This window comes from Clavelina lepadiformis, chromosome 8 (assembly GCF_947623445.1).
Source record: "Clavelina lepadiformis chromosome 8, kaClaLepa1.1, whole genome shotgun sequence".
Lineage (NCBI taxonomy): Eukaryota > Metazoa > Chordata > Ascidiacea > Aplousobranchia > Clavelinidae > Clavelina > Clavelina lepadiformis.
Genome location: NC_135247.1, coordinates 16,703,058 through 16,727,292, shown reverse-complemented (window position 1 = coordinate 16,727,292; position 24,235 = coordinate 16,703,058). Strand labels below are relative to the sequence as shown.

The window sequence follows — 24,235 nt, the reverse complement described above, 5'->3', positions numbered from 1 at the left end:
AGATAGCATTGCCATCAAGACGAGAAAAGGCTTCTGGGTGTTTACTCTTATTTGACTGTCGAAACTTTGCATCCAACTTTCTTCGTCGTGAATAGTTAACACAATCTACATTTATTCAAGGGGGGAAAATCTCTTCAGGTGGTGGCGCACTCATTTTATTGTTAAGAAATTATTTTATTGGTGTAGCGGTCAAGATAATGTTTACAAGAGATTTGTTCACTTTTTTGATAAAGGCACGACATTTTCGAGGATGTTGCTCTGTATGACGTGACAATTGTTTTTAAATGTGGATATACTTCAGATTTCACTTTTAGGAATCTTACCCTATGATATAGCCTAAAGCTTGTCTTTAGACATAGAGGTATCTAAATTTTATTCTACAGTAGATTTTTTTTATCAGCGTGGTCCAACTTCAGGCCTGCCAGCCACAAGTAACAATCTCTCGTACCCGTGACAAACACTTGTTTTGTGGGAAAAAGTTTGCCCGTGGCCGCGGTCCTGAAGTTGGACCACTCTGGTCCACAACAAACTCCTGAATAAAAATCTGGATAACTCCATGTCTAAACTAACACAAACTTAATGTCATAGAGTCAGACTCCTGAAAATGTGGTAGATTTATCGCAATGTGCGCAATCGTTTTGCCTATCCGCTTCATAATATAGCATCATTTGATAAACATCGGCTTACGCAGGTATTGTCCGACCTCAAGCGGTTGTACTATGCTTACACAGCATAAAACACCGTGAACTGCACTGGCATGTGCAGTAAAAAGACAGGTATTGGCTGCATATAACCTATACGAGTCGTTGCCGCAGTAAAAGATTCACCTTTGCTTCTGGAAAAGCTTTATGAGTTTCATCCCAAAAAAGAGCATCCGGTAATGTCTGTAACAGCGTCAACGTTGTCAAACATTCGACGAAAATCTTCGGTGGATCCCCCTTCAGTGAGAACTTTCAACCAATTTTTTTCAAGGTGCACAAAGTTATCCATGTAATCGTAGACATTATACCCCAGCAGTTGAAATGCTGCCTGCATTGATTAGGTACCGTTTTTTTTTTAAACCAGCACAAAACTCCTTCATTTTTAACTCGCTAAAAGTATCTTCGGAGCTTTAACTGGAAAAACTAAATTATAGAAATCGCTCTAACTAACGGTATAAAAGACTTCCAACCTTCAAATTTACTCAATTGCTAAAGACGTCGTTGTGGGACAGCTAATGAAGTAAACCTGCTTTACAAATTTATTCACCAAAGTGTACGGTTTTTATAGCTAAAATGTCGTAAACACTAACTTGACTATTGATTTCTGCCCTTTCATTCTGCTTCCTTTTTTACCCGAACAAGTTCTTCTCTTCTACTTTCACAGCAATCTTAACGAACACAGCTAACAAAAAGTTTTGCCCTAATACAATGGATAAGAGCATTATAACAACAACATGTCAATTGTTGCAATTATTTTCAGTTTTGGTGCGTTAACAGCTTCCCCATTACAGCAATTAAAACTTTCATATGCAGTTCTTATTTATTTCCCCCAATATTCTACTTCACATCCCCTATACTCCTATAGGGAAGTCAGCTTCCCAGGTTAAAAATCGTGGAACTAAGCTGATGCTGATGATCCGCACAGTGCATAGAAATGTGCTCTCATTGGCTGCCAATTTTCCATACTGACCTTGCAAACCTATAATCGGAAACGTATAACCTACTGACCTTGCAAATCGCTAAGCTAGCAATGTCTGTTTCATCGATATCATTTCCGCCATACTTCGAAGAAATATTTGTGGGCCGAGATCAAAATCTTTCTTTTCTTATTTTCGGCCAGCATCTTTGCTAGTGTTACACTTGTTTTTGCCCTGTATGTGTTGCGTTTCTTCCTTGCGGCCGATTGCGCGTTTCCGTGGTTAATTAAACACAAGTGTCTTTGATCGACGTGTGTCCGACAAGTAGTTGCACTGACAGTTTTGTCTTGGAGCTCCTGAAATGAGCTGTGTGAACGGAAACTAGACTTAACTGCTTTTAAAATTAAAAGATGTAATTCTAAGAGTGAGGACAACAAAACTTAACACTACTCTATACGGTTTTTCATTAAACAACCTTTATGAGATAAGGACTATACGTACGCACATTGACACGTTACAGTAAAAGATCACGCTGTGTATTGACAGCTACGCATTATGTTGTGGTGGTTACTGTTTCATACAGTATATAGTTTATACCATACCATGGATATCTAATATATTGCAATCTGACTCTTAAGAACGATTTGAAGGTTGCGAATTCTGTCTAGAAATTCCTAAACTTCAGTTGAATGGTATAAATTTTAAACACTGAGAGTCTGATTAATATCGGTTTTAATATTCTTCATTATTACTTCAAACAAACACTAACAAATTACAACAATATTATTGTTTATATAAGAAGGATTTTAAAAACCAATTAGCAAACAAAGTGCATCACTCTACATTTCTCATTGACTTAAAGAATTATTCACAGAGTTATTACGATCTATATCTTCTCATTCATTGAACATTAAAACTCTAAACTGAATACTGAGAGGAACTAATACTAAACTAAAACTAATAAAATCATAGCATGCAACGATAGATTTATACACTGAAGGAGATAATAAAGAAACAGAACTTCAACTTAAGGCGCAATGCGTTTATCAATAACAAGAAATGATTCGGGCTTTTAGACTCGAAGTTTTACGGTCAGGTGATAATTTCAATTTAGAAATTTTCAATAAAAGGAAACAAATGTCAATCAACATTGTCTATTTTTATGTTAACAATGTAGTTATTTCGAAGTCAATGGTGCAGATAATCATATTTTACCAATTAAGTTGTCAATCACATATGGATTATTTCGAATTCGGCAAGCTCATAATCCAATGTAAATAACATGTTTACAAAATAGGGTGACAAGTATGGGCTTATCATAGTGCAATAAGTTCATAAGTGGCGGAACTGATTGTCAATCAACTATTCTTCGACAAGTATGCATTTATACCGTGAACTGAGATTGAACTTATGGCAAGTATGACGTTATGTTATAGACCGGTAAATAGCGGAAATATAATTACAACGACACAACTTGGAAGACAATGGAAACAGCGTCTTCCAGTAGTACATGTTCCCATACCAAATGCAACTAACGAGCGGAAACTGTAGGCTTTATCATATCTTTAAATTTTCCTGCCTATAGAATTGGTTGGAGATGATAATTTTGTAATTTTGGATGTCTCGTGTTTAGATGACTCATTAGTCATTACGGTACGTCGATTAAGCATCACAGCTCATGTAGGCATATACTACACACAAAATAACACATAACATTCTACGACTATCAACAAAGCGATGTTGCAATGTCATGATCTTGTTTCTAATTTAGGGCAAAAGCTACATTTCACGAGCTAAGAACTGAAATTGTTATCACACGTTTACAGTTTTGGTAAAAGCTGGTGGCGTACTCACTCATACGTGAAGTTCAGGTTTTGTTTAGAAAATGCAAATAATTGGACAATGTAAGCTGTTTATACGACCATAATACGTCTAACTAATCATGGCGATTGACGGTACGTGTATTGAGCGGTTGTACTGGCCGATAGTTATCGTAAATATGTTCGACAGGATCACCGCGTTCATTTTCGTAAACAATTGCTTCGAAAACTTTTGCCTGAAACATTATAATCCATAAGATAAATGGGATATTAACCACGCTGTTAAAACTCAGTACAGTATAAAGAACAAAAGCGAACCTGTATTTTTTTGATGGAAATTGGTTGGCTGAAAACAGTCCAAGTCACGCTCTCATAACATGGGGGAGTCGTCAAAGAACCTCTGTCATAGCAAAAAGCATTAAGTGGTTAGTACAACCACGTGTTTGAAAAAGGCATTCTTGAACAGAATATGCCACTTTGAAATAATATGCTTAATGCTATTAGTTGAAGTATTCAATTTTCTTTCAGTTACTGTACAAAAACTGAAACCAATTATACACAGCAGTGTTGATACAAAATAACAATTAACTGAGAAACAGTTGGCGATGATGCCATATGTTGATAAACTGCGTACTTGTATCGATAGTAGGTATCCATAGGAGTTTGCTGCAACAGGTAGCTAATTGGGAACGGGTGAATATCCACGGTCTCCCCTTTGTATTGAGCACGTCCTCCTGAGATTATATTTGCAATCCTGCCAATTCCGTTGTTTTGAGACCCGACCTGGTCCTGTAAATTAAAGAAAACATAATGCTGTGTAATAAGCAATTTATAATTACTGTATAGTGTATACCTTTCATTTTATTTTCTGACAATTGAGAAACTTTACACTAAAGAGGCATTGGGGCAACTAAGTGGACTAAGAAATTGTTAAAAAGCCAACAAAAATTTTTTTCTGTTGTGATTTCGATTGTGAAATGCTGATAGACCTCTTTGTTTTATATTGCAAAAGTATTTCGTAAAAATTTTTGTTTTATAAGACAATTAATCTGCTGTAACCTCGCAATGCACTTAACAAGTTGCTACAGTCCTAATTCACTTTCTTGATGGAATACGCCATTTGTGTTAAAATGAAATTACATTGACTCGACTGATAAAGGTGTTATCACAAACATATTAGGATTTAACGATTTTTAAACGGACTATAATTAGTGCGTTAAGACAATTGCATGGAGTAAAACTATTTCTTATAAAAATGAACGCACATAGGCCTATAACTTTCGATTAAATTACTAAATTACAATGTACCTTATATAACTAGAAACTGTATAACGCAACAGTTGGTGTTGCATAGTGATAAGCCACAGTATGCTTCCTATACACATATTATACAGCACATACCGTAATAAAGAATCCCAGCACTGCCAAACCATCAGGTTTGTCGGCTGCAGTGCCTAAATCTTCATACTTGGTGTTGTAAAGTACAATATGAATCTCGCCCCAATATCGCTGGCCATTGACGGAATGTTCTGAACCTTTCCCATTACGTCTGGCCCAGTGTAAATGAAACTGCGCCGCCTGAAAATGAACGATTCTTTGTCCTAATCGTTATCTCGACCTACACCGAGACTTACAACTTACACTTAAACTGCGCTGGGAGGCGCAGTATAACGAATACTGCATGCAGTAATTTATTGTTTCTTTTTCGTGTTAACGGTTGTTGATTCTCAAATACTAAAATGTTATTCTATATCTTAAGCTTCAATATTTATTAGAAGTTGTATTGTAGCTTCAAAGAATTTACCTGGAATACACCGGGAAGAAGACGATCATCGGCAATGATGAAACCATCGGTTAAATCAACCTGGACTGAGGTCAAATGTCCGTAAATTTATTTTTCGTTTTAGAAATAGTTTATACGCAAAGTAATAATTTTTTTACCAGTATGTCCGTTGTTTTTCAATGTCATTCTCTCAGGAATTTTGTTTAAATGAGAATGAGTAAAATTTCCCAAACGCTGGTGTGGTACTGCTTCGGAAGTCACGATGTTGATTGGAGATTGTGTTTGTCCACCACAAGCTGGATACTCACGTGACCAAGTTTCCGGGAATTTGTAATCCCATGAATCGCAAACACTCAGGCCTTTATACACAACAGACAAGTATTTAAATAAAGTGTTAATAATTACGCAAGTTAGCGACTTGATTGTGCTTTCTTGAACGTTGTGTTTTTGTGATCTGCTCTGATATGAAAGAAAATGTTTCAGTAAAGCAATGACGCTTTGAGTATCACACTCAACCGGCATAACGACGCAATATTCTTTGCATACATATATATAAGAGCATTACTGATAAAGGTAAAAACTTTAAAATATATAAGTAAATTATATAAGTAAAACTATAAAAGTTAAAACTTACTGAGTAGAAGACAAAGAAATGATAGAATAAACCCAGTTTTCATGACTTCTTCTTTACAATCACTGATTAAAATATATTAAAAGAAAAAGGTAAGTTTATAACCAATTGTTGCCTAAACCAAGCGCCTAAACCAAGTGTTTTTCTGATTTTTTTTGAAAACAATTTTTCTAATATTCCTGCACAACTCTCACCAAATCGTTTGTACTTAAGAAAGGTTTAAAACGACACCATAATCCTATTTATAGTTATTATAATGGTTGGTCCAGTCAATTTGCAGCGCTTTTCAATTCTCACATTTAACAACGGCTTAAGAGAACAATATCGTGGATCCACCTCTTTAAGTTATTCGAACAAATTGCTCATATCGAATGATGTTGCAAGTTTTAAGTCGCAATTCTTTATATTTTTTTAGCCAACACTAATTGCCGAAATATACATCAACTTATACTCATTAAACAAAACTTAAAAAGTGAACGTAAATTCAATTTAATGTTTTTGATTACATCCTCTGTCTGGAATGTTTGCCTCTTAAGTTTGCAGCGCTTTTAACCAATTCTCGTATAAATCTTAGCGAAAAAAGGTTGTTGCTATTATTATAATATGAGAATGGAAGCACGACTACAGCATTTATCTTGCACGATTTGGAAGAACACTTCCGGGTTAGACAGTTGCATAGTTTTGCGACGGTTACGGTACGAGTCGCGAGCCACGACTGGTTTTTGAAATGCTGAAATTTTATTTTGGGATCTTGCAATTCAGTTGTTGATCAAACTTAAATTCTCCTTAATGACGTTCAGATAAATTACCTCGCTTGAACTGGTGTGCCACATATAAATACTGTTGTAATGTTTGCAATCTTTCCTTTTTACTCTTTTACTCTTTCACTTGTTACTACCGCGCTATGTAACAGTCAGTAAGCTTTACTCGAAGGTGAAAGCCTTTGTGTCTGATAATAAATGAAAAAATGGGAACTTTATCATCTAGTAATATGCATAAACAGAAGTTAAACAACTAAACAGCATAGTCGGCCGTTTGAGAAATGAGAACACATACTATCGATTCAGAAGAAAAACAATATATCAATTATATCAATCGTCATCGCTCATCCTGTAAGAATAGCCGCCAATGTAGTGCGATCTTTATGGCGAATATGGTTGTTGTGTAATAATTCACACAAGTAATATCACAACGAAACTAAAATTTTTCATAGTGTCAAGTAACTTCACCAATTAAGGTATCTGACAGTTTGTAGGAAGTTACTACCAACAATAAATTTAGCCTATAGTTTTCAAGACAAAACAGCACGATGTGTTACGGTAGCTTGGTGAGGGTCACTCGGCGCTCATAATATGTAGCCTATGAAAGTTTTGAACTCTACTATGGAACGCCAACGCCGCAAAAAAAACAAAGACTTGTATTGTATCGCAACTTTGCAAATTATGTTTTGTTTTCATAATTTGATTTGAGAGTTTTCAAACGTAATTTGGTAGATTCCAATCACGAAACAACAAGCCGAACGTGAAAACCGGCATTCAAACGGGCTTTCTGTGATTGCCGTTGCACTATTTATATGGCAATTTTCAAAATGGTTTTGCAACATTACAATTACACCACAGTTTTAAAAACTTGATTTTTTTAAAGCAAGCCACGACATTTTAGGTCAGATATAACAATTGCAAAGCAAACTGGCTGTTGGCAAGTTACAATGCCTAATAGCAAATGGTGTTTTCTTTAATCGGGTTGCAGTTTTGTTAATCAAATGTCTGTTTTTTAATCATGTAACTTAGCCTATACCATGAATTATAAACTGGCCAAATGATTGGATATTAGTCTTCGTAAATTAAAAATGGGCTAACCGATTTGCAAAAGACATGCGTGATTAGACAAATATAAGTTAGCCTACACAAATTGCTGAACCAACACCATTTCTGAAAACACTAAATGATTCTATAAAAGTACGTATGAATCGCATAACGTTTTCATGAATTGCCAAATATACATGGATCGACAAATGTATAGATGATTTGCCAAAAGTGCATGATTCGGTTAATGCATGCATGATTCGCCAAATGTAAGTCTACATGATTTGCCAAATGTACATGATTCGGTGAATGTAAGCATGACTCGCCAAATGTACGTGATTCGGTAAATGCAAGCGTGATTTGCCAAATGTACATGATTCGGTGGATGTAAGCATGATTTGAAGAATGTAGACTACATGATTTGCCAAATGTACATGATTCGATAAATATAGGCCTACGTTATATACGTTGGCATTCCATACTCTACACTCTACGCTGTAGAGTCTACAGCAACAAAATTGAACATCTAACGGGAAGCTTAATCTTTGTTGTAGCTTTACTTAATTGAGGGGGATCTATTTCGAAGAGAAGTCGCACATAATTTCATATCTTTGAAAATAAATTTGCTATGGAACTTTCATTAGTCTCGTTAACGAGAAAATGCTTAGGCCTACCTCTGTATTGGAGTGTATATTTATTAAACAAGTTACCATTTATACTTTTTAACTTTTGTATTCCACGATCATTCGAACATCAAAATCAAAATAGATATTAATGCCAATGATATCACTAACTGAGATTTACGAGATTTACAGGTTCCGATTTGGTAGATGTTCTATGCATTATTAACCAGGGTACAAATAGTAAGCTAGCCTATAATGAAATTGACCATGAATTCAATGAATTTTACTCACTGGCGAACACAGTCTGCGATTGCTTTAAGTTTAAAACACTCTAGCAAAGTTAGAAAGATAGCATAAAACTGACCTATTTGGTCAAATAGCCTATCACGTAAAAATTGTTTTGTTCAAGTATTAAACATGATGATAAAGATATCTATGACCAATTGAAAATAGTGAGTATAGTTAGGACTGTTTACCAATTACCAGGTCAACTGAATACAAGCAAACGTTGTCAATGCCTTGCTCAAGTGCATTACAACGTTTGCGGCAACGGCGCAACGAAGCGCCTCTGGGTTTCCAACACGGGTCCGAACGTTAAGCATGCATACACCGTTCTAACCACTCGGCTACAGAGCAGACGATAACAGTAAGTTATGTTAATTTATTTCCCGTATTTTCATTAACTAGCTTCAAATAGAATGCTACAGTTTTTTGCTTAGTTTTGTCTTCCAATTGTCCGAAATAACTACTTCAGCGCCGTCAGTTTACTGAAGTTGAAAAATCACGTAACTTACGCATAAAATTAAAACTTGTAAGCTTGAGTCCCTTAAAAATGATCTGTGATCTCCATCGCTACCAATTATAGGCTATACTTACACCTTTGGTAACATATACCCACACGACCACACGCAACGGAGGGCTCGTTGGAACCTTGTTTTATTTGCACCACCAAGTGGCGAGTAAATCGTAAAAAATCTAGGGTAACCATTGTTAGTTAGCGCTGTGTTGGATTCTCGCCAAAATCGACGCCGTCGCCAAAGGCGAAAATTGTCTTGATTTAAAGTGCTCGATTCAAAGGCTTGAAGTTTTTTTTGTGCGACCCAACACAACTTCTTTTCTATTACTGTACCTCATAACTCCTCTTTCAGGTTTCAAATGTGCAAAAGTTTAAGAGACCAATTTTGTATACGTTCCCTGATTGCAACGCAATAATAAAGTTACAATTGCTTCTTTGAATTTATGTTAAAAATTGTCACTGTCAAGTGTTAAGGTCGAAATTGTCACATATGTGGTCAAATTTAGAGCACAGGGAAGCAAGGTCTGTTTTTGAAAAATGGTTGTTATTGATACTGAGGTTTCAATAGACAAAAAATACCTGCCAATGACCATTGAAGTGCCTTCTAACTGGGAAAGCATCAGTCCAAAAATCTGTGTGTTTTTAACGCATGGTGCTGGTGGAGATAAAGACTTTCACCAACTGGTAGCACTGTCCATCAAGCTTGCAGAATCTGGTTATATGTGTGCTCGATTCACATGCAAGGGGTTGAACATAAAATACCGAACGAGAGCATATGTTGAAGTAGTAAGACATGTTTGTTTGAAATATTCTTCATTAACTGGATGCGTATTTGCTGGAAGATCAATGGGGAGCCGTGCTGCTCTTATGGCCGCTAACTGCATCTCAAAGTCACCAAATCAGCCTAAAAGTGAAATTTCGGACAAACATTCAGAGCAAACGTTGCAACCTGCAAAAAGAAAAAGAAAACATTCTGAGAGAAACAGCAAATGTGATGTTAAGCCAAAACCTGATTTGTGTGAAAACTGCCATGCCGTGCACCCTCCATCCTGCAATACTTTAGGGGTGATATGTCTGTCTTATCCGCTGCATCCAGTGGGTGGAAAAGAGCTGCGTTCTCAACCGATTTTTGAAGCAAATGTTCCCGTAATATTTTTATCTGGCACAAACGATGATATGTGTGATTTACCAACTCTTGAAACCATTCTGACAACGGCATTTTCTAATCAGGTAAGTTGTAAATTGACACAGTGGAAGAACAAATCTGACTTGAATTCAACCTGTTTGTTTAAGATCAACACACCCACTGGTCTTGGTTGTATCGCTAGTTTAGATAATGCATCACACAGTTTAAAAGTGAAAGGTTTGGACGATGATGTTGTTATTGCATCAGTTTGTGAAGTAGTGCTTTCGTGGTTGCAGAGAATTTTACCGTAATCACAATTTGAATTTTTTGCACATTTTAACTGTCAATTCTTATCAATTTTCCTTTGTTTTTAGATTTTTAATGAAACTTATGGGATATAAATTATTCTGTAAATTTCTAAATACTATAACTACAGATAGTGTTTATGATGTCATGGGTGACTAAAGTTAGTCGATTTCACCCAAATTGTCTTCGATATTTTTCAAAGAACAATTGCCGTGGTTGGATAAATGAAAGAAAATACTTTCTACCACCAAGCATTGTTTGTCGTGCCACCTCACTTTCTAGCTTTTCAAACCATGACAACTTAGATGACAATCAATCCCAAGCAATTGCAAGACTGACAGAAGCTTATCGAAATCATGGCCACAAGCTTGCTGATGTCAATCCTTTGAACCACTTCGACAAACCCACTGTAGTTGAGCTTGATCCAGCATGCTATGGACTGAAACTGGATGAAAAACTGTCCCAGGGTCTGTGATGAATTGAAATAGATAACATCATGTTTCTTCACCTCATTTATTTTAGTATTCTTATTATTGTTTATCTTATTTATGTACATACAGCTTATAGATATATGTACTTTTTTTAGAACAGGAAAATCTTTTGGTTAAGGATGTTGTGGATGGACTTAAGGCAATATATTGTGGCTCAATATCACTTGAAACATCAACCGTTGAGTGTTCGTTGGAAAAGGAGTGGCTTTTTTCGTGTTTTGCTGAGACCCAGGCCAGAGAACTTCCCCATGATTTAAAGAGGCAGATTTGCAAATTAATGGTGAAATCACAGGTGACCCTTTAACTTTTCTGATGCTTTTGTAAAATAAGTAATTGGTTTGTTTTTTTGCAATGTAGATGCCACAAAATTCAATATTCTACAACATGCGATGTGCATATGCCCTACAGTGAACTTTTCTCATTCTCCACCAATCAAATAAACCTATGCTACATACAGCTACTATATCGTTCATTCATGCATTCATTTTATTTTTCTTCTTCAATGAGGGGGACGAAAAAATTGTGCTGACGCAGGTGATCGCAAACATATTAGTAGTTATCGACATTTTCCACAAATTAGACGGGAAAATTGTGACAAGGCCTTGAGTGCAAAAACATGCATTACGGACCAATCAGAGAATGTAAAAAAGTTACTAGCGTCAGCACGGCCACCAAACCCAAGCACGAGCTGATCATCACAGTGATCAGCAATGCCATTAAAACCAATTTTGCCAGACATGACAAAAGTGTGTAGTTCCTTCTTGTAGTATAATTTTATAACAAGATGTTGCTCAAAATTGATTCTAAAATATAATAACCTGAGATCTTGCCTATATTTGCTTAATCTTGTAAAGTGTGTTCACTAGTCACTTTGTTTTCAACCAAGCTATTGTCCTGATTGTCGTGTATTAAAGTAAGTGTAACTCAATTGTAATCACGGAAATATTCTGTTCCATTGACAGTTTTTACGTATTTCAGAATTTGGACAATTTTCTCGGCACAAAATTTCCAACACTGAAGAGATACGGGGGAGAGGGTGCAGAGAGCATGCTCCCTTTTTTCCATCAATTTCTACACTCCGTGTGTGATAGTGGAGTGGAGCAGGTGTTTGTTGGCACAGCACATAGAGGAAGGAATAATTTATTAGTTGGTCAGCTCAACTTTCCACTAGAAGTATGAATTAGTAGTACTACTGCAAGAATCTATCTGCTTATGTAATATGTAATACATTTCAACGTAATGTTTTATGTTTCTCTAATTTGTTTTTGTAAGTTGGCTAAGATATCAATATACAGTGGAAGTTTGTTAATCTCAACCTTACTGGACTCAAGATTCAAATATGTATACTTTAAGGTAGCCCAACTGGTAAAAATGCCATATAATGTAGTAAAGTAATTTAATTTGCATCTTGTAATCTTAATTGTATATACGCCAGCTTTAGATAATTCATCTCTTTAGCTTTGAATTAACGAGCTTCCATAACACCAGCAACATTCACGACCTTAGACAAAGTTTTTAAAGTTAAATTTATAATGTTCTAGTTACAACACTTGTTCAGCTCAATTTGTATGTTGTGTGAAGGTAATGTTTAGGAAGATCAAAGGCCTGAGTGAATTTCCAGAAAGCGCCTTAAGTATCGCAACCGGTGATGTTTTATCCCATTTGAACATTTCGGCTGACCTTGATATGGAAGGCGGAAGAAAGCTGCATGTCAATTTACTTGGCAATCCATCGTTCTTAGAAGTAGGTTTTGTACCTAACTGTAGTTACTTAGCTGCCTACTTACCAGTGCATGGGTTTGATGCACCATCTGGGTGTCTTTGCATGATCTGAAAAGCAACTACACTACTAGTGACTGCATCTCAAACTAAGTGATGGTGCAATATTGTGTTTTTGAAGAAAACTCAGTTAACCTTTAATGTGCTACCTTCTTACTGCTTTCAAAAGTATTTGGTCATGTTTCTATGATAATATGTGGTTTATTATAAGATGTGAATCTGTTAAGTTGTAGTTATACAGGAAGTTTTTCTGACATTTGCTTGGAGATATCATGCAGAGTTGCTTGCTTATTTCTTTGTCGTAGAGCTTGTGATGTTTTAACTAAATTTAAGTGGATGATTTTGTGTGGTTATTGATTAAATACTGCAATTTGTAATCTATTCTGCAAACGCATTTATATATATACAACAAATTGAGACACTCAATAAAACTATGTATATATATTTGATTTGAGCAAATGGTCACCATACCAAATCTTAAATCAACACTTTCGATTTCGACAAGTTTTTGACGTACTCCTACTTTAAAATGCAGAACACTACTATTCGGTAAAATACAAAAACAACATCACTTAGTGATGGTCACAATCAATCTTAATCATAAATCTAACGTTTAAAGCCTGCCATGAACACAAATGTATTGTATACACTTTGCTCGTTTATTTGTAAATATACATGCACTGGAATTGTGCTTAAACAAATTAATACGTTGATAAATACATGGTTTATTCTTACAAAATGCTACGGCACATTTTTTCCAACAACCAAAATTATAATAATATGAAATAATCTTACTCCTCGAATGTCTAACGATGTTATTCAGGCAGTGAATCCGGTCGCTGCAGGGAAGTGTCGTGGCCGGCAGCAGACATTGGGTGAAGGACCGCACAAAGGAAGCAAAGCTGTTTGTTTGCTCATGCACGGGGATGCTTCATTCACTGGACAAGGTAAAATGAGGATGTGATCATGGAATTACAATTCTTGTAAAGTTGGATTATTCATTATAGCAATTATACTAAAATTTTTGCACTGGGAAAAAAATAATACAGCACAACAAGAAGAACAAAACTTGAAATACAAGATATCTCATGCAATTAAAGTTAAATGAATGTGCTGAAAGATGCCAAAGTTAGAAAACCCTTCAAAGGGGTTTTCTAAAGTTGTTATGATGTTGATTATTACCTTTATTTTACAAGATTTTTGACCTACATTTGGTATGATCCAAAATTTAAACGACAACGAGAATATAATTGACGTAGCAGCAGTTATTACTTATTACACAAGTATGAGCGCCGTACACATGTCATATACATTTGTTTCTGAAGAAAACTGTAAGATGTTGATCAATGCTTCAAAATTCTAATGTTAGTTCAAGTCTATCTTTAGTCTTTTACACAACATGCATTAAGCAGGCAATGAATGCAACCATGGCCATATAAGTGGTCATCTTTATTATGTTGGCAGAATTTCCCCCTTCGGTTGTGGATTCCATTTTGTCTGAAAGTTTAGGTTCAGAAATCAGAAATGCTGGTATGAGCAGATTTACATCTGCACAGAAGCTGTCTCAGTTCAACTTACAGTCTTCTGGTTTTCCTTTGCCAGCTAATGTCGTGTTTAATGTTGAGGGAGACATCATTTCATCTGTGACATCCATTTTTTCTGGAATCACAATTATCGCATAAGATTCAACCATTTATGATGTTAGACCTACATTAAATGCATGGTTAATTTCATGAATTTGTTTTCTTTTCTTACCGGTGGTCCATGTGCTCATTGTTTGTGTTTTCATGGCATCAACTTCTACAAGAGAAGCAAATAAGATTCTTTATAATTCATAAATCGTGATTTTTAACAAAAAATGTTTGGTTTTGATTTTTTCTGTTAACTAACAAAACACAAAACAAAACTTTCTGTTAACTTCATTATCGAAAACTTAACAGCACATCAATGGCTGTTAATTTGCTGCTAAAATTGCAAGCAAGCTCACACAGTGATCGGTGTATTTTGGATAATATGCTTTATATTTTCAGACTCAATACTATGCCGTAAATACATTTTAATCACGTTTTGAGCTGTTAATTTCACTTACATTTACTTACCCAGAATGCAAATGAATCTTCGCTGGACAAAGCATTGCCCTGTTTTCCACTGTCCGGTTTCATTTTTTCCTATGGCTAGGTACGTACACATGGTATCAAGGATCGGCTGTGAAAAACCCGGTGCCCAGTTTGAGAAACCCGCAGTGTTGTTGTCAGATTCATTTTGATTTGGTTTCTCAAAATAGTAATTTCTCATCGTGTCGTTTGTGAAAGTTGCGTGATTGATGAGCTGCTGCTGCTCTGGAGTTTCTATCGGCGCCAGTTTCATTCCTCGTGCTGCGCAAACTGCTGCCGCCTCTTGATAACGCAGTTTGACTTCAGTGAAGATGTATTTTGCCATTGTTTTATTGTTAACAGGCATCGATGCCACTAAAACAAGTCGTAATGAATACAAAGTTTTGCACCAAACAACTTTACAGACAAAAAAAATTTCGAAAACATCTTTCATACACTGAAAGTGCAATTGCAAAATTACATAAGAATATGAAAAATCACGTTGGTTATCAATGCTGCTGAAATTGCCAAAGTGGTTTGTTTTGAAATCGCATCCCTAATTCTTAAAGCCAAACAGAAATAAAATCTGTCCAAAACTTAATTAACTTACGTGGTATTTCACATGCATAGGGCAAGCTAGCGTTGCACCTGATAGACTTCCAACTTCCTGTTCTTGATATTGCTGCACATTTGTTGTCACCATTATGGTCCTGCCAGTTGGTGTAATTTGGTTTTTCCATGTTGGACCATTTCCACTCACTGTCATTCATATGCTTTAGTCCAATCCAGTAGTCAGAAGTGCTGAGTAACAGAAACAGTATGACGCTTGGCATTGAGAGTTTCGTGGACACATCTACTTAACTGTTAGAAACTTTGTATTAAAACCATTTATTTCACAATTTTCTGTTTTCCTTGGGCCTTTCATACTTCAAGGGCTTTTGTTACTATTTTTGTACCAATATTTGGTCATAGGCACCTGTATATATCCTGCAGCTGGTTTTCTAAATGCATTTGAATATTTGCATCAGGGATTGTTGCAAGTTTGCCATTGTAATGTGTCTTGCATAGATTGGATGCTTTGGCTTGATTTTGGTTAAAATGGGAGAATGTGTAGACCATGTCCCCATACATGCTTACCCTTTTTTGACCTGTGGTTAAACAAGAATTAGTAACTTACAGCTACTAGGAAACTGAAAATTAACAAAGTGAATTATTTTTAGCCGTTAAAAGTTTTTCGGTTCAAATACAGTTCCTTTTTATTTTTTAGGTGTTTTGTTTTGTTTTAATCTATTTCCAACTAGTGTGCATCTAATTGGTTTATATGTTTTAATGCAATACGAAGTGTGTTAGAAGATATTTCTAACGTATCTTGCCTCCATTTTTACTTACACAGCACTAAACAACTTTAGAAAACATTATTAACTGATACTTCAAAATTACAAACATAAAACAGTTGGAAACTTACCCAGACCATGATTGAACAGCATTGCAATTGTGAACAGGTGTAGAATCGAAGGCATTTTAAATCAACAGTCACTTAGCTTTAAAATGCTCCTCCAAGTTTTATTGCTTTTAACCAGCTCTTTTTTTTTTCATGCAAAATTTTCTTACGTTTTTGTTTCATAGATGTTTAACTGAACTCATCTTAAAATTCCAAAAATGGTAGTTAATTTTAGGTTTTTTACATGGATGGCATGTTTTTTCTCACTTCTACGTCCTATTGTTGAAAATGACTTAACCTAAATTTCAAATGAACTTTGTAATTACTATGTGCAAACTGTACAGCCGAATAGTCAAATAAAATTTCAAAAAATAGTGGCAAAACTGATGTTTTTACTAGTTCTATTAAACCCTTATTAAGTTACTTTTACATTAAAAAAGCTATGCTGGTGTTGATACTGTGATGTAATTTCCACAAATCAACTGTTTGTGTCATAGCAAACGAACTTTTTTAACTTTGACTAAAATCTATCGTATGAATTTATCTTAATTATAAATGTAAAAGTGATACGCATCAAGAAGGAATTGATCAAACGCTTCTTCATGAAACTGAATCTGAATGATATAGTCTGGATTGAATGGAACCATTTTTGTCTTCACCTGTATTTTGATAAGTGAAAACTAATATACATCAAATCGCTTATTTTTTGCCTTTGATTGTGAGGATACCTATAAACTTTGTTGCAAAATTCTATACATACCCTATTCTGAAGGTTAATATTTGCACAACCTCGGCTTTTCATACCTATCTGTACTCAAATATAGTATAAAATGCGTGAGCTTCATTGAGTCCTTGCATTGATGTAATAGGGAGTGATTGAAATATTGCGTTAGGTAACAACTTCCTTTAACATTGACAGTTACTTGAATTCAATTGAAATGTGTGCAATAGTGTGCATAGAACTTGTATTACTTGCCTCGTGGTGAAATCTTAAGCATGAAGTAACTCTGAATAATTTTTGCAAACTGTAGCGAGTTACCGAATTCAAGCAGTCTTTTACACATACCATTCTTCAACTTGGATTTCCATTAACTTGAACAGTGTATTTGCATGTAATTGCCTTTCGTTTGCCAAGATATGTTGAAAATGCTTTTGTAAATTTCATAGGCATTATTATGGAATGTTTTAACATGACAAAACTCCCTGGATTTGACGTTGGTGGAATTGTTCATTTGATCATCAACAATCAGTTGGGTTTCACCACCCCATCTGAACTTGGAAGATCGTCTCCTTATGCAAGTGATATTGGTAATTTAAGCACTGTTTGCAATGCGGCCTGAATTAGTTGTCAACAAAATTTTCAATAGTTCCGTGTATTTTTCAGGCAAAATGATTGGTTGTCCTGTTATTCGTGTCAATGGCGACGAACCAGAACAGTTATTGAAAGCTGCCGAAATTGCCGCCAAGTATAGGCATGAATATAAAAAGTGAGTTGAGCTTATGCCATAGATAGATGTTAGTTGGCATCTGTTTCTGTCACACTCACTCCATACTAACTGTATGCATTGTATGGGGCTATAGTTTATTGTAATTACTGTACTAGTGTGTTATATTAGACTTCGAGATCATTGTGTATATCTTGTATGAGAAAGAGACATCATTTCAATGTTTATTTCTCTCCATACACCTATCTGTCATCCCATGTTAAATTGAAGTTACCATATTGACCATTACAAAATCTTTTAAAATTTATCTCATTTCTTTAAAGAGATATCATAATAGACATGCTGTGTTACCGGAAATGGGGACACAATGAACTAGATGACCCCACCTTTACACAACCACTCATGTACAGAGATATACATGGCAGACAGTCTGTTCCGGACAAGTACACAGATAAGCTAATCGTTACGTAACTAATTATGTTGTGTTCAGCATGTATTACTCTCCGCTACTTGCTGGCTGTAGCTTTATTTATATGCAATTTTATGAGTCAAAGAACGTCAGAACCATAACTTCTCAACTGTGTAGATTCAAGATACCGTAAGATTAGGCATTTCAACATTCCGCTTTGTACACAGGAGGCTGGAATTGTGGATAAAAATACAGTAGATCAGTGGATAGAAAACAGCATGGCGCACTGGAACAGTTTGCTTAAGAAGTGTGATAACTATGTCCCGGAGCCAATATACCTTGCCCCAGACTCTCCGTGGGGTAAGATGTCTTTACCGAATGTGAACCATGTTACTACATGGGATACTGGTTGCCATGGAGATGAACTAAGATATATTGGAGCAAAGTCGGTGGAAGTCCATGAGGATTTTGTGAGCAAATTATTGCATTTAATGACTATGTAATGTGCTATTTGTAAAAACACTAATTTGGAAGTTACGTGTGTGTATGTGTAGTTATACGTAGATTTGTATTGTCAAATGCTTTGATTTCTACTGTACTTTAAGGCATCATAAGTACGCAAACATATATTTATATAGTTGACATGCACACAATGTCAACATTCTGCATTGTTTCTAGGCGATGCATGAACATTTAACTAAGTCACATGCCGAAGCTCGGGTCGAAAAACTACAAACTGATTCTTTAGTCGATTGGGCACTGGCTGAGGCATTTGCATTCGGGTCTTTGCTCAATCAGGGTTATGACATTCGCTTGTGTGGCGAGGACGTAGGCCGTGGCACCTTCAGTCATCGACATGCCGTGTTTACTTGCCAGCAGAGTGGAAATTATCATATTCCACTTAATCACATGCTAGAAGACCAGAAGGCACAAATTGAGGTATTGCGATATGTACTTTTGTATGTGTAAAATGTAATTTTAACTCTATTAGGAGGTATTGTATCACTTTGTCTCTATATTCTTGACTTGTGGCATCTATTGGTAGTAAACAAGTGTGCATCAGTCTCTAAGTTGGTCTGTGACATCTGCTTTCTGTTAGATTGGTGACAGAGCAATGTTTTTATAAGACCATGTACATGAACACTGTTTGATCAGTTCTAGATAATGCATTTATAGTGTTGGGTAGTTAAGTTGATTGTTGGTCTTAAGGTTGTCTGTTCTCTGCTTTCTGAAGAAGCAGTCACTGGGTTTGAATATGGGATGAGTATTGAAAACCCAGACCGACTTGTGATATGGGAAGCGCAATTTGGTGATTTCTTCACAGGAGCACAAATCATCTTTGATACTTTTATAACATCTGGTGAAGGTCAGTGTTAAGTTAAGTGATAAGTCAGTGGTCAGTCAATAAAGTAGATGAGGTTGTGGACAATGTTCCCTCTAAGCTGCGCGCGTGCGCAAATGTGCACTGCTGACACGGTCTCCGCGCACAGAAAATCTGTGTTGCGCACAAGAAAATAAGCCAACCTGAATTAAAAATAGAATAAACGCATAATAATGGCTACAGTGCGCACGTGGCACGTCTGATGTTGCTCACAGTGGTCCAAGGGACCGCTCAGGGAGTTAGTGTGTTTGCTCAGACTCGTGAAAAATTAGAGGGAACATTGGTTGTGGAAGTTATTGCTTGACATTTCCGATGCTGGTCGAACATTTGTTAAAGACATGAACTTCAAGAATCCACTGAAACTTATTAGTATGCCTTGTTGGTAAACGTTTGTGATTGTATTGACGCAAACTGTCAAGATTTTTACAGCAAATAAGTAATGTATATTAACAGACAAGTGATGTTAAATATTTTCCACCAGCTAAATGGATGTATCAGAGTGGTCTTGTTGTCCTGCTTCCTCATGGTTATGATGGAGCAGGCCCTGAGCATTCTTCTTGTCGAATAGAGAGATTTCTTCAAGGGACAAACAGTAGTGAAGACAGTAAGTTAACCCACTTAATTTAAACCAGGAATAATAGTTGTATAAAACCTACATTTTTACCCAAACAAGTAACATTTTTGTCGAAATTTCACCCAGGCATTGACGGTGACGGTGTGAATATCTCAGTATGTCACCCCACCACCTCGGCTCAGTATTTCCACCTACTTCGAAGACAAATGGTCCGAAATTTCCGGAAACCGCTCATTGTAGTCTCACCCAAGATATTGCTTCGACTTCCGGTAAACTATTACTTTGCATTTGTGGCAAAAAGTTTTAATTTGTACAACATTCAACTAACAGTTACGAATATTATTTGCAATGATAAATGCAATCACCGATTTGAATACACAAGAATGTTTCAAAAATATTTAAACCTATGAAAGTCACTCTGTAAATGAATTAATATAGCAACATAACACAATGTTCTGAAATCGATGAAATGAAGTGTACATTGTTGTACTAAGCTAAAGTTACACTCAGACTTTTTGCAAAGTTTACGTACTAGACTATTTCTTTGCTAAGTTTAAAAAAAACATTATTTCACTCTGAAATCTGATTCTTCATATCCCCATCTTCAAGTTTCGCTGCTGCTTTGTTGTAATAAGCTATCGCTTTTTTCTCATTTCCTCTCAGCAAATACATCCCTGCTATATACCTCATGAAAGATACTTTTATAGCAGCACCAAAGTTCTTTCTCTGGCTCGCTTCATCAACCATATTGCCATATTCAGTTGCCCAATGTTCATCTCCATTCTGAAGGCAGATCTTCATCAAGACCAACATCATTTTGACAAATGTTACATCATCTACTTTTGCATTGTTTGGATGGATGTTGTAGAAAGTTATCGGAACACCTTTTCTCTTTCTCTTGCTTCTGTTATGACGAGTTGACTTCCTTTTAATGGATGTTGCTCGTTGAGAAAGAATCCTTTCATAGGTCAACATGATCCTCATTAGACTTTTCATCTCATCTTCATTTCCTTGCATCCAGAGAATCTTTATCACATAGTTGAAACTCTTCAATTGGATCTTGCCTCTCGGCTCATCCAGTTTATCATGAGTGCGAAGAAAGCAGATCTTCAAAACTTCCTCGAAATAAAACAGAGCTCTGTCGAGATCGTTCTCTTTCAGCATCCCTTTTCCTGCTTTGTACAACATCTTGGCCATTTTCAAATCATAAATTGAATAAACACCACACTCAATGTCATTTTCCATGGTTATTCAGAAATGCTTGGCAATTTTACAGAAATACAACGTTGCAAATCCTTCTTTCTCTTATCCCACTCTAGTTGGTAGTAAATATAAATTCTCACAGTACTGCATTTTAATGGTAGCGGTCAAGCTTTCTTCACTGGATTTAAAAAGAAATCTTGATTAATTCTAATCCTGAGTGTAATCATGTGACGCTTTGAAGTTCAAACTAATTGAAGGCATTAACTTTGGCAGCTTAACATCGACACTTGCTTTTATCCTCTTTTGTAAAGGGAAAAGTTTTACATAATTCACTGTTGAGTACTTGCATTTTCAGGCAGCAATGTCTCATATGAAAGATTTTCAACCTGGTACCCATTTTCTACCGGTAATCGGCGACTCCAGTGTGAAGGAACCACAAAGGTGAGATCATTTTTTGAGGTAAAAATGTTATTTTCTATCTTATCAATTTCGTTCTATGATGAGATATGGGCTCCCTCTTCCGATGGTAGATGAAGAGACAGTCCCTGTCTGAGAACACGTTATTGTGAATTTGAGGTGAAGTTCTTACAAATATATAACCCAAAAACTATTGTGGTGCAGGGTGAAGAAGGTTGTTCTGTGCAGCGGAAAGCATTGCTATGCTTTGGAAAAGGAACGTTCGAAGCTCATAAAGACTGAAGTCATTAATCAGTCAGATGTTGCGATTGTAAAACTGGAAGAGCTTTGTCCTTTCCCAGCTGCAGAACTTCAGAGAGAATTATCAAAATATCAATCCGCAGAAGCATATGTGTGGAGTCAGGAGGAACCAAGGAATATGGGTCCATGGACTTTTGTCTCTCCTCGGTTTGAGAACCTTCTGGGCGTTAAAGTAAGACGCAGTGTTGCCAGATTATTTCGTATTGTTAAATTATCACCTTTCTAAACTTTATTTACTTTTTTTCATAACATTATGTCACATTTACACGTTTCAGTATATCTATTGCTGTCGGGTTTGGCAGAAAACATTGAAAAATAGTCACTATTTCATATAGCAATAAACCAACAGAAAAGCTTTATATCCCAAGCTTTTAATTTTTTTTTCTACTTCAGTTGAAGTTTGCCGGCCGCAGAGAGTCGGCAGCTCCCGCTGTTGGCATCGGAGGTCTTCATCGACAGGAGGTTGAGAAACTGATGAAGGAAACTTTTGCTTAAACATCACTTGTTCTTACTGATCATGGCAACTTAGTAAATTCCCCAGATAGCATGACATCATGTTTACATGACGTAGTATATAATGATGTGATGTTGACGTTACCTAATTTTCGAGTTCTATTTTGTAAGACGTAGCACAAGTTGGTAAATTTTAGCAGGTAGTTGGCTTTTATGGCGATTATTTTTCTGAAACGATACCGGTGGCATTTTAGAGCGTCCACGGCCGTCAACTTCTTGCTTTAATTAAAATAACTTCGCTCAAGTTTCAACCAAGCCACCATGTACTTTATTATCGGTGGAATAATTGCAATTTATTACGCTTTCATCTTATTAAGATCTTAATATACTTTACCTTCATTAGTGGCTTGGATCAGCCCACATTTACAAACTATGCATCCATATTACTCGCTTTTATTGCTACTTGAGTATAGATTGCTTTGTAATATAATGTCCATACGATGGACCTAGCCTGTTTGTTTATCCCCGCCAATTGTTTTTCGAGCGACCTACTTCAGGCGGAATTTAAAATGTTTAACCAAAGTCCTGAGTTAGTCCTATTATGGTTTGTTTTGTCATAAAGCGTTTTATGCGAACTGTTTCATGTGTCTTTGCATGGTGACTGGTTCGAGAAAGTTACAGCATAATAGTTCATTCAAAGTACTGCAAATACGTTCGTTACTCATTTTATCAAAATCAAATTTGCATTCACTTCGCTGTGTCTATTCCAGCACAAATGTACGTTGCTCAATGCAAATATTCTGCTGTGGACTTGCACTTTTCTTTGGATATCCTGTGTCTTCGGTGAATGTGCACAGTTTGAAATCTGCACTTACGGTGACTTTAAACCTTAAAGAATAGCGGAATGTAGTGGTTGTTGTAATGATGTAGCACGGCAAACCGACAATTTTATGAACTAACCACGGTCAACGCTATCAGTTTTAGGTTCCTTAGCTATTTTTTTTTCGGTTCACTTATTCACACAAACGTTGGTTAGTCTACGCGTCACCTACATTTAGGCAGTGTGGACTTCTATTTTCAGATGATAAATAATAACCAGGGAACCGGCAACTAACTTGTCACCGGTAATATCACGATGACAGCTCGGCAGCGGAATGTTTAGAGCGCTGGGCTTGCACAAATGTGCCCCTTGTTGCATATACGCAGTGACGCTACCGCTACAATATCCTTGGGTAGGTCGTTAAAGACGCTCTTGTTCAGTAATTCTGGCAGTACCAAATTTGGGGAATATGATATAAAAAGATCAAAACACAATTGATAAATATATTTATCTGAAATTGCACAAAAGCCAGGTCGGCAACCGTGACTCGAGCGCTGTGGATTCATCACATGGTTAAAGTAGTTCAAAAGCTTCCTCAGCTCGAGGATAATGATTATAACAGCATATACTCAGTATTGTAATGTCGTGAATGGAATGAAATCGATTGCAGTCCAACAGCGGTCTCTAATTTCCGCCTCTTGCGTAGAATAATATGTTAAGTGTAAGTAAACTCCCAGTGAATTAGTTTTCGCTTAAGTTTGGATGAAAGACTGAAAGATTATGTTCACTAATTTTGCACTCGGAGTAGGCCTATATATCGGCTTTAAATACATTATTACGAAAGTAGGTCTACTCACGAATGGACTGTACTTCACCATTCGTGAGGAGGAAGCCACATGGCTACAATCCACGCCAGAAGTTG

At 36.2% G+C, this 24,235-nt stretch overlaps 3 protein-coding genes across 3 annotated transcripts; 1 reads left to right on the top strand and 2 right to left on the bottom strand.

The window, feature by feature from the left end:
- Positions 1–2,333: 2,333 nt before the first annotated feature.
- On the bottom strand, positions 2,334–6,015 carry LOC143468400 (carbonic anhydrase 2-like). Its single transcript, XM_076965590.1, has 7 exons — positions 5,856–6,015; positions 5,380–5,580; positions 5,243–5,307; positions 4,840–5,016; positions 4,073–4,227; positions 3,757–3,838; positions 2,334–3,674 (listed from the first exon to the last, which is right to left on the bottom strand). Exons 1-7 carry the CDS (start codon positions 5,896–5,898, stop codon positions 3,555–3,557), a joined length of 843 nt encoding a protein of 280 aa, XP_076821705.1. The 5' UTR covers positions 5,899–6,015; the 3' UTR covers positions 2,334–3,554.
- A 3,287-nt stretch (positions 6,016–9,302) lies between these two features.
- On the top strand, positions 9,303–23,402 carry LOC143468379 (2-oxoadipate dehydrogenase complex component E1-like). The gene is made up of 17 exons (XM_076965561.1): positions 9,303–10,306; positions 10,711–10,975; positions 11,095–11,291; positions 11,978–12,172; positions 12,581–12,742; positions 13,601–13,724; positions 17,479–17,619; positions 17,696–17,798; positions 18,080–18,218; positions 18,393–18,635; positions 18,844–19,104; positions 19,375–19,531; positions 20,028–20,150; positions 20,247–20,389; positions 21,679–21,764; positions 21,945–22,212; positions 22,434–23,402. Exons 1-17 carry the CDS (start codon positions 9,614–9,616, stop codon positions 22,533–22,535), a joined length of 3,402 nt encoding a protein of 1,133 aa, XP_076821676.1. The 5' UTR covers positions 9,303–9,613; the 3' UTR covers positions 22,536–23,402.
- LOC143468399 (lymphocyte antigen 75-like) lies at positions 13,418–16,616 on the bottom strand. Its single transcript, XM_076965589.1, has 7 exons — positions 16,336–16,616; positions 15,847–16,018; positions 15,481–15,671; positions 14,877–15,245; positions 14,533–14,577; positions 14,356–14,436; positions 13,418–14,274 (listed from the first exon to the last, which is right to left on the bottom strand). Exons 1-7 carry the CDS (start codon positions 16,388–16,390, stop codon positions 14,168–14,170), a joined length of 1,020 nt encoding a protein of 339 aa, XP_076821704.1. The 5' UTR covers positions 16,391–16,616; the 3' UTR covers positions 13,418–14,167.
- Positions 23,403–24,235: the final 833 nt, after the last annotated feature.

What these genes read in the sequence shown, in the direction of transcription:
- LOC143468400 (XM_076965590.1), bottom strand. Translation starts at nt 5,898, where the DNA reads ATGAAAACTGGGTTTATTCTATCATTTCTTTGTCTTCTACTCA. An exon ending in GATACCTACTATCGATACAA is followed by an intron (nt 3,839 to 4,072) that starts GTACGCAGTTTA and finishes TTGCTATGACAG; the next exon opens with AGGTTCTTTGACGACTCCCC. An exon ending in TTTCCATCAAAAAAATACAG is followed by an intron (nt 3,675 to 3,756) that starts GTTCGCTTTTGT and finishes ATAATGTTTCAG; the next exon opens with GCAAAAGTTTTCGAAGCAAT.
- LOC143468379 (XM_076965561.1), top strand. Translation starts at nt 9,614, where the DNA reads ATGGTTGTTATTGATACTGAGGTTTCAATAGACAAAAAATACCTGCCA. An exon ending in CAACGGCATTTTCTAATCAG is followed by an intron (nt 10,307 to 10,710) that starts GTAAGTTGTAAA and finishes TATTTTTCAAAG; the next exon opens with AACAATTGCCGTGGTTGGAT. An exon ending in GCAATCCATCGTTCTTAGAA is followed by an intron (nt 12,743 to 13,600) that starts GTAGGTTTTGTA and finishes GATGTTATTCAG; the next exon opens with GCAGTGAATCCGGTCGCTGC.
- LOC143468399 (XM_076965589.1), bottom strand. Translation starts at nt 16,390, where the DNA reads ATGCCTTCGATTCTACACCTGTTCACAATTGCAATGCTGTTCAATCAT. An exon ending in CAGCTGCAGGATATATACAG is followed by an intron (nt 15,672 to 15,846) that starts GTGCCTATGACC and finishes TCTGTTACTCAG; the next exon opens with CACTTCTGACTACTGGATTG. An exon ending in AATGAGCACATGGACCACCG is followed by an intron (nt 14,437 to 14,532) that starts GTAAGAAAAGAA and finishes TTGTGATTCCAG; the next exon opens with AAAAAATGGATGTCACAGAT.